This window comes from Vitis riparia, chromosome 6, assembly GCF_004353265.1.
Source record: "Vitis riparia cultivar Riparia Gloire de Montpellier isolate 1030 chromosome 6, EGFV_Vit.rip_1.0, whole genome shotgun sequence".
Taxonomy (NCBI): Eukaryota; Viridiplantae; Streptophyta; class Magnoliopsida; order Vitales; family Vitaceae; genus Vitis; species Vitis riparia.
This window is the reverse complement of record NC_048436.1, coordinates 14266738-14277245: the sequence shown is the minus strand read 5'-3', so window position 1 is coordinate 14277245 and position 10508 is coordinate 14266738. Positions and strand designations below refer to the sequence as shown.

The 10508-nt window shown below is 36.2% G+C and overlaps 1 protein-coding gene across 1 annotated transcript; it reads left to right on the top strand.

Annotated features, from left to right (window-relative positions):
• The first annotated feature begins 479 nt into the window (after positions 1 to 479).
• On the top strand, positions 480 to 2834 carry LOC117915674 (pentatricopeptide repeat-containing protein At3g53360, mitochondrial-like). The gene is made up of 2 exons (XM_034831305.1): positions 480 to 633; positions 738 to 2834. Exons 1-2 carry the CDS (start codon positions 535 to 537, stop codon positions 2424 to 2426), a joined length of 1788 nt encoding a protein of 595 aa, XP_034687196.1. The 5' UTR covers positions 480 to 534; the 3' UTR covers positions 2427 to 2834.
• The last annotated feature ends 7674 nt before the right edge of the window (positions 2835 to 10508 follow it).

Sequence of the window (10508 nt, the reverse complement as noted above, 5' to 3'; positions counted from 1 at the left end):
TTATTTGAAAATAAACTTAAAAATGAAAGAAAAAAAATTATTGATTGAATTAATTTTTTATTTATTTATCAATTGATTTGTAAAGGCTTTTTTTATTAAATATATATATATATATATATATGAAGTATGAAAAATTAGGGTTTCATTTAGATTTATTTTTTAAAATTTTATTTATAAAAAAATTAAATTAAATAAAAAAAAATATAAGCTTATCTTATGTGTTTTAACTTTCAAAAATTTTAAAATTTGAAAATAAAAAAATCACAATAGATTGGGCTAGATAAACGCAATTGAAAGCTTGGTGTAAAGAGTAAATCAAGAACCGCAGCGAAAAAATCTTCAACTCTCATGATTGGGCTGGGCTTAAAATCAAGCCATTACTCTGACCTTAAAATTCAGAGCCAGGGTTCGGCCCATGGGCCTGGCCCGATTGGAGAGCATTTATCTTCGCTCAGTTGAATTTAGCTAACTGCCCCGACGAAAAGCAAGAAGTTGGGAACTCCATGAAACCGCGAATCGACGTTTCCAATTGAAATGGGGGTGACACTAGGGCTTTCAGTGAAACTGGGCGCTTCTTCTGAACCGTCTTTTCTTCGCTGCCACTCTCCAAATAATCGTATTTCCAATAATAAGGCAAGTAAAAGTAAAGGTCTCTCTTTTCTCTTTTGTTCATTCGTTACACATCGTTTTAGTTTCGCTGAGGTGTGATTATAGCATTGCGCTTGTCTCTCTTGCAGGCCAAAGTTTCAAATGCGACTCTTTCTTGTTCAAGGGTCCAGAAGTTTAAAGGAGTTGGTAGAGGAAAAGTTTGTGACCCTAGTTATACTGCTAAAACCGATCGATACCATGAATCCCATGAAGCCCAAGAGTTGGTTGACCTGCTACGTGACAGTGCGGCAAAAGGGTCGATCAGAGAAGGCGAATCGGTTCATGGGTTCTTGTTGAAATCAAGTTTCGGTGATGAAGAATCAATAAGGCTGTTCAATCATGTGGCCTATATGTACGCCGAATGCTCGTGCTTTGTGGAGGCTTGGAGGGTGTTCGATGGAATGCCGCATAGAAATGCATTCTCTTGGACTGTTATGATCGTGGGGTCGAAGAAAAATGGGTTGTTTCTTGATGGGTTTAGATTTTTTTATGATATGTTGGTTGACGGAATTCTACCGGATGAGTTTGTGTATTCTGCGGTTATTCAGTCTTGCATAGGGCTTGGTTGTATTGAATTGGGCGAAGCAGTGCATGGGCAGATTGTGAAGAGAGGGTTTTGGGATGATGTTATTGTCGGTACGTCTCTTCTTAGCATGTATGCCAAGTTACACAATAGCGAGGCTTCAGTTCGGGTGTTTAATGCTATTGCTGAACATAATCAAGTATCTTGGGGTGCAGTGATATCAGGATTGTCATCAAATGGACTATACTTAGAAGCATTCCACCAGTTTCTTGCCATGATAACACAAGGCTTCACACCAAATATGTACACTTTCTCTAGTGTTCTGAAGGCGGTTGGGAAAATGAGAGATGCTACCAAAGGTAGAGAAGTTCACCATTGTGTTATGGAGTATGGTATGGAATCTAATGTTGTTGTGGGGACTTCACTCATTGATATGTACTCGAAATGTGGGCACTTGTCTGATGCTAGATCTGTATTTGACAGGAATTTCTATATATCTAAAGTGAATAATCCATGGAATGCCATGATATCGAGCTATACACAATGTGGGTATTGGCAAGAGGCTTTAGATCTTTTCATTGAAATGTCCTTGAACGATGTAAAACCAGATCTCTATACTTATGGTGGTGTGTTTAGTGCCATTGCTGCATTGAAGTGGTTGTATTTTGGAAGGCAAGTTCATGGGATGGTTGTGAAGTCTGGTAATGGCTCTAGAGTTCTAAGTTTGAATAATGCAATTGTGGATGCATATTTTAAATGTCAGTCCCTAGAAGATGCAAGGAAGGTCTTTGATAGGATGCAAGAGAGAGACATGGTTTCTTGGACTACCTTGGTCAGTGCTTATGTCCAATGTTATCAACCTAGGGAAGCATTGAGCATCTTTTCCCAAATGAGAGAACAAGGATTTATGCCCAATCAGTTCACCTTTTCTAGTGTTCTTGTTGCATGTGCCAGCCTCTCTTTGCTTGAGTATGGTCGTCAAGTGCATGGTCTTATATGTAAGGCTGGGTTAGATGATGATCACTGCATAGAGAGTTCTTTGACCAATATGTATGCAAAGTCCGGTAATATCATTGATGCAGTGGAAGTCTTTGAGAAAATTGTTTGTCCAGATGTTGTTTCATGGAGTGCTATCATTTATGGGTATGCCCAACATGGCTTTCTAGACAAGGCTGTTGAACTAGTTCAGAAGATGGAACAATCTGGTATTCAACCCAATTCTAACATACTTTTGAGCCATCTTATTTGCTTGTAGTCATGGAGGCGTGGCAGAGAAATGCCTCCACTATTTGTTTGGGGGGTTGCTAGCATGAACATAAACATGTCACATACATACAGCAAATTAGAAGATCAGGGCCAAGGATAAAGACCATGGGTTATATGGTCCAATTGGAACTTTGTGTGCAAGACATGCATGAAAGAATGAAGAGGAGTGGTAGCTTGGAAAATTCAGCAGTACATCTATTATGTCATAAACTTCTAATTATTGTTAAATAGGAATTGCTAAAGAAGTCATGAGTGATGTTTTTTTGTTTGACATTCAACTATCCATGTTTCTTTCCCTGTGTCAAATGGAATTGGCATGAAAAGGATGTGTGCCTACCGATGAATTCATAAATGAATAGAATTTCCAATAAAAATGGTATGACTTTTTTAAACAGCATTCAATTGAATATACATTGCAAGTTTTGGAATTCTTGCAGGGAAAAAGTGGATTTCATTTGATGTTTTAGGTGGTATTTCAACTCTTGAATATCCTTCACGTACTCTATTGTAATTGAGTGCAGCCAAGTACCTGAAAGCATTGGCCATGGGAATCTTCACAAAGAAGATGCTGTGGTATGTTTAGGAAATTTTTAGAGCTGAATAGCTTGAAGTTTGCATTCAGTACAGAGAGAGAGAGATTCTCGTAATAATCAAGCAACCAAATAACCTGTCGATGCTTGTCCAACCAAATAACCTATTGATTTTCTGTATTTTTCCGTGTTTACAAGGTTTAATTTGGGATGTTTTTAATGCTGTTTGGCTACAGGTTTTCTTTCCTCCCAGCTTTGCATTTATTATAAGCAATCTACTTTTTCTTGATCATGGTCAACCTTTACCTTCCACATAATTTTGCTCTGTTGAGAAGACACTCCCAATTGTTTAGATCCTTCCTTGGTCATGATAAACTATAATATTTGTCCTTTTCTTTGGTGGTGGGGGCGGGATGTGGGTGGGCGGATGGGGAGGGGTGTGTGCTGAACGGCCATGATAATCCATTTTGGTTCCGGTTGTGCTTCATCTCCTTTCAATTTTCCATATTAAGCATGTCATTGGATTAGAAGGTGTGATTAGGTATCGTGCTTGTAATATACCTATCAGAACCCTCCTCCCAAGTTCAGGATCAACCATGTGAAAGTTAAGGCGTTAATCATGAGACACTCAGAGTTAAGCATGCTATTGTTAGATAAGAACTATGACAAATAATAGGCAATCCCTATGTTATCTCCAAGACTAGTTTGAATATAGCTCCCCGTTACTGATCCATTTGTAACTTGAAAAATCAACTGGCTAGTGTCCTTGGAGGTTTATTCTTTTCAGTTTGAAATGATTTAATTAGATTTCAATAGCATTTAGATCGCTTATTTATTTATCCTTCTATATGTTACTGTTTTTTACATGTAATTGAACTTGGGACCTCCTTGTCCACACTCCACTAATTCCTGAACTGTTCTAGTCTTCAGGGGCTTCAATGGAACTTTAAAAAAATGAGCTTTTGTTGGGGTTTTTACAAATAACCTCATTTCTACTTTTGTTTTGTGATTGTGGTTCATATTTTACAAACTAGTGTATTGAAATGCTATGCAAAACATCATGGACTGATTTAGGGATTGAACGATGTCCCATGGGAATGAAATAATTCACTAGTGTTTTACATAGCACTGGAGATTCTGTGTTTTGTCTAGGACACTGTTGAATTGGGTTACTCCTACAGTATGCAAAGGGGTATAGGACTGGAGCTAGCAATAGGTTATATTTCGGTTAAACGTCATCCAACTTGATTCCTCGGCATTATCATATATTTAAGAATCATAAGTATTGCACCAAAAAGTAGTAGTATTGGTGGGGCTATAAGCTGAATGGCAGACAATTATCGTGTAATTGACCCTAAATAGTTGGGATTTAATGTTTTGTTATTATCTTTGGAAGTGCTAGTCAAGCTTTGGGGGCCTCCACCTGAAGCCGACTCATTTATAATCAAGTTGAAATTGGATAACAAGACTTTTGTTATCTATGGGTAGACATCACTGCTTAATGGCTGCAGATTAGGCTTTGATGAATTTATAGAGAACCCTCTTTAGGATATCAAAAACATCATCACATTTTTCCATTTTTATATTAACTCCAGTTATTGTTATTTATTAATTTATTATACCAAGAATGATCCCTCACTGTTTTGCCTTAACTCCATTCGGATTTAAAATCTATGCCTAGTGCTATGTAAACAAATGGGACAATTTCTATTGGGTGCCAAATCAATCCCTTTGTCTCCACCATAAGAGAAGTGGTGGAGGGTGATTTGAACTTGACATAGTTAAGTTCTTATAAATTCAGAAGGTCTTGTGAGTCCAAAGAAGTTGAATTAATTGACCTAGTTGTGCAACAGTGAGGCCTTAAGGCTAGGATGCCTGTTACTGAATTTAACTTTACATCTGACCTTGTTCACCTCTTCTATAGAAATTCACATCATCCAAGTCCTGAGAAGACCCGCATGTGGCCAGCTCGCTTCCTCGTTTGCATTAACAAATGATACAATTCTGATTGCTGTTCCTTTCTTCAAGGATTTAGGTAGCCTACCCTTTCACTCACTCTATTTAAGGTTCATATTGGTTTCTATTGCCTAATTTGAAGCCTCAAATATGTGTTTCTAAAAATTATAAGCTCCAACACAAATGGTCTTTGTAGTGTTTACAGCTTTGCAAATAATACAGGATTTCAAGTCTAAACACAGAAATCCTAGTCTTTTATGCCATCCAAAATCAACTAAAAGACACACAAGTTGGTGCCATAACTGATGGCACCCATAATTTGTGATCTGTAATTTAGAGATCTGAGGAGAAGAACAACTGTGTGATGTACAGGTCATGCTATCTGAATGTATACATCTGTGTGTATCATGACTTACCATATATCCCTGGTTTCTAACTAATAAAGCATGTCGGAATTGATGTGAACCAATTTACCTTTCTCAAAAAGAATTGCAGAATGACACTTTAGGTTGCAGAAAGTTCTGTAGGTGCATAAATAGATTAAGTTATTAATTAGTGATTCGATACCATGATTCCATTTCTTACAGCATCTGTTTGTGTGGCTTTTGTTTGCATTACCAGTAGCCTTTTTTTGTGTCCAGCAAGCTCTTACTAGGAAAAGCTATTTGTACATTAGATGAGAGAGTTTTAGAACTCTGAAGGAGCAATCAAAATAATGTTTGATTAAAACTTGTTACACTGTTTATGTACTTACGAGGAACTATTATTGTTGACTCATTGATATTACATGTGTTTATGTTTATATTCTAAATCTTATTTGAAGGCTAGTTATGATTCTGCTCTTTATTTTCTTAGACTAGCCAACAAACACAGTACTACTTCCATGGATCTGTCTAGCATTACTCAATGAAACTTCTCGTCTTTGGTGTTTATCTTATCCCTTAAGATTCTTTGATACCCGCCATACTGATCTCTCTCCTTCTCTGGCATTCATATAATAACTTTATACTTTTATTTACTTTGTTTTCATTGACACATTTGCATGTGAATGTACTTTCTCTATATACAACTCACGTGAGCTATGATACTAAATAACAAGACACCTATATTTTGTTATCTGCAGAGTGTAATTCCTTTGAAGTGAAAATTTAAAGAGAAATGATACTTTATTATAGGACCTTAATGGCAGATTGGCTGTGATTTGGAATGAAAGTAGGGACAAAGGCAATCCTGGCTGTAAATGATTTTCTCTGTGACTGTTTTCTTCAGGGCTTTTGACCCCATTTACGAGAAAGAATGTAAAACAAATGTACTTGGTAATTTCAAGAGCAACTTGTCCTAAATCAGAAGGAATGTCATAAAATATATTATGGAATGTCACGAGCAGCATGTTCAGAATCAGCAATACACAGTATGCTTGGACCCAAGTAACATGGTTAAACAAACAATACATGTTGATACAAAAAAACGCGTACAGGTCAGCAAAGCACTAGATAGCTATTGTCAGAACTTGTATGTTTTACTATTTTTATTTGCTGCTTATCTGTGTATTGACAATTACAGATAGTTCTGGCTGCATTTGATTGTTTAGTTTATAGTAAATGCATTCCCTTGTTCACCTTTTCTTTCTTTTAAAATCTGCTTATTGTGAAACATGTGAATGAGAACAATCAAATCAAACCAATATTTTCTCATAATCCCATTTGTTTATAGACAAGAACCCTTTATTTAGAACAACAACAGCAGAGTGAAGCTTAAAAAAAAAATGAACCTCTAGAAAATTTGTTCTATGAACTATTATTATCTGCATATCTGCTCTCTGCCTTAGACTCTCCTTGTTTAATGCTGTTGAGATCAGTTCTTTGATATGGCTTCAACCCAGAAAGTTGCATTGTTTGGAGTGATGGAAACTCAACTTTGCTTGCTACTTTTTCTGGGAAAACTTTGCTCTTAACAGATCTGGAATAGATCTCCTATGAGACGAGTTACATTCATTGCACATATGGAACCTTAATTTGTACTTCTCTCACCTTGGTGATATTTAGCAGGATAAGGACCAAGTCACCATCAATCAAGAAGTGATCAAAAGATTAATGTGATTCAATAATTGAATAAAATTGTCCACCATTTGTTTGTGAGGTTCGAATTTCATATGAAAAAAACAAATTTATTCTACTATAAACAGCTATACCTTGCACTGTTATCAAATCATGTTGTAGGGTGTGTCTGTCTGCATGTACGTGTCATATTTGTTTGGTTGGGGAGAAATCATAGATAATAATTTCAGAATGCTGTGTATTTCATTTCTGAGTCATTTTCCATAAAACTTTGTTGCTATTACAAGGTAGGGAAGTATCATTATATAATAGAGATTTGTGTACGCATTTGCTTATGTTTGGATGGAATTTTGAGATGTTGATATGAATCATATGATTTGGTTTGAGAACGACCCATAATGAAATCTTGGAGTTTGATGCCACGTGGAAATGAAAGCATATTGTTGCATTCAAATGTGTTATTTGGAGTGGATTCATTGCAAATTAAACCATTCTAATTCCTTCATGTAAAAGGGGTTTTTTTATATTAAATTTTAATCATTTACTTAAGTGGTAAGATTAATTGTAGAATTAATGGTACCTAGAACTTCCATATAATTTAGTGTGGGTTTAATACTACAATTTTCCTAGAACTTGTTACTTATTATGGCTGCAAATGCTAGAGGCTTTGCACCATTTACACTTTTTCACTCCCTAGTTTGAAAAACATGATCTTGTTTCATATCAAAATGTGTATAAGACCATGAAGAAAGCAAAAATCATTTAGCATGCTACTAAACTAAAACATACTTCAAATCAATAAGCTCTTGTTTGCTTATGGAAAGTAACAAGTGAAGGACAATAGTTTATTACAGAAAATTAATATATAGAAGGAAAAAAGAATAGAAACAAATTTTGAAAGGTATGCAAGAAAAATGTATGAAAAAATGATTCTATTTTTTATTTTCCTTGTCTCTTCCATTTCTCTCTATTTTCTTTCTGTTAAACTGTCCAAGAACCAAATGATAGTCCTGTTAAAAGAAACAGAAAGTATCAAAGCAAGGTGGGTATAGGAAGTATCTTTCAAGAAACACTCTTGTAGCAGCATGATTAGAAAAAAAGGAAAAAAAAAATAAAAATGAAAATTTGGGTGTAACCCTGATATGGAGTTAACCCAACCCAACAGAGATTAAAATTTAAGGAAGACTTGTAAACCCTAGGATCTAAAAGAGTGTGATGGAAGGAAAGGGACAAGGTGGAAACAGTGAAATGTGCATGGGCTATATTGTTTGGTTGCAATGATTAATGTGCACTCGTGAATAGATGGACGCCTGATTTGTCAGTGTTGAGTAGAGACAATGCTATAAGCAAGCCCACACCAGTTGGCATTTCAACTAACAACAATTCACTAACTAAAACCAAGCCACATAACAAGCTAAAAAAAATATATGTTTTAAGACTTGAAAGTTGAAACCATATATATATATATATATATATAACATACACACATATCCCATTCCCATTCCTTTGGTTGGTTATTCTTTCAGCAGTTAAAAAGTTGAGAACTTTTAGTGGGTGTGATTTGAAAAGTTTTTGTGGATCACCAGTACTGAAATTTTTCTTAAAATGGTGGTAAAAGCTCATGAAACTGAGCTATATTATATTTGGTACACTTTGGAGAAAAGTCATAAAATGATGTGTTGGATGATTTATTTCGGACTCAAATGGCATGAGAATCTCTCTGGGTTAGGGAATTGACACCCAATCATGTCAAAGGCAATAGTATGGTTATCTGCCCCATGTTGCAATAGGCTTGAAGAGGGCCAGTGCTGTCCCTGAGATAAAGAAGAATGCCTGGTTGCTCAATGGGAATCAATCATTGGGCTTTAGGTCCAATGGTACATTTTCATGCTTTGCTGGTTCCTTTTGCTCTCTAGCCTCCTTTCTGATCAGTACCTCATGTGGGTTCTTGTGTTACACCTTTGTTTAGCCGCGGTGACTGGTGGGTTTGCAAAGATTAGACTGGTACGTACAGACAATATGGAATAATCACATAAAAATGCAATATTACAAATGTGTGAATTGCATACAACCCTTAAACAGTGAAGTGGGATACTGTATTATTTCTATATTAATTCACTCCAAAAAGATGGAAACAAGAAAGAAGATGGGAGAAAATGAATATGGAGTAGATCACAAACCCCAGAAAGGCACTCCACTGGACATGAGTGGGGTCGGGTGGAGTTGGGTTTGATCCAACTTCCATGGTGGATTCATCATCTCTTTTATTTCTTACTTTGAAATCATGAAGGAGTTGTCATCATGTTAGTGTAGTCAAACACATAAGACGATAAAAAAAAAATGGTTTCTAAGAAAGCAGAAGACTGCTGCTGGGAGCTTATGTCATGTTGCTGAACAAAATGGTATAAGCTAAGCCTAGGATACCTTTAAAGAATTCATTCAAGGAGGATGTGTCTTCTTGAAGACAACCTGGCAGGCTCATTCGGAAATCGTCCAACAACCCTCTTGAGTAGAGAATAATAAGTAACCCCAACTATCTTGGCTTATGTTATATCTACATAGAATCTTAATGAATGTTTATTACTTGGAAGTCCGGTACAGCATTATTTCATGAAGTAGGATGAAGATTTAAATATGTGATCTACTAAGACTTGGTTTTAAAAGTTCCCGTTGAATCTAGAAATATTAGAGAGCTTGTACGACAAAAGGGAAATAATTTTAAAAAATGGAAGGAAAAAATGTGAAGAAAAATTATATATTTGTATAACTTTTATTATATTTGATTTGATAAAATAAAACTTGAAATAAGTAATGGTCATGATATGAAATGAAAGGGAAGTTAAGACTACATGAACCTGTATGGGATCTCTGCATAAGTTGTTAGCATTGAACTAGAGGAAGAGGCCAGGGGGGAGAGAGAGAGAGGGAAGTAGAGAGAGAGAGAGAGAGATAGAGATAGAGAGAGAGAAATTCTCCCCCGTGAGGAGGGCTTGGAGGCATTCACAAATCCAAACTGAACACACTTTGACGCATCCTTTGCTGCTTTCGATGGAGTCCCAATCACGTGTAGATTCCTCACTCTCTTCTCAACCCCACCACCACCACCCCATGCAAAATCCTCTGTTTCTATTGCCAGTATGTCCCCACTACCCTCTCCCTCTTTTCACTCCTCCAACTCTCTCTCTCTAAACTTCTCACATCATCTACCATCATCCATTACTCCATCTCTATAATGATCACACGTCATGGGAACACTGATCAAATACAAAATAAAAAAAAAATAAAAAAAATGGTGACCAAAGAGAAATTTAAGTAAAATATGCACGAAAATTACGCCACAGAAAAGTGCATGTATGCGTGCTTTACATAATGGATTAGTATATATGGCTATTTCTAGGAAAGCAATGCTGATAAAATGGGTGGAGACATCTCCTTGAATGTGGGATGGTGCCTTTGCTTTACACAACACTAAGTATTTCAACTAATCTTAAAGCCACTATGGCCTCAACTAATTGGGAAAAATGAAAA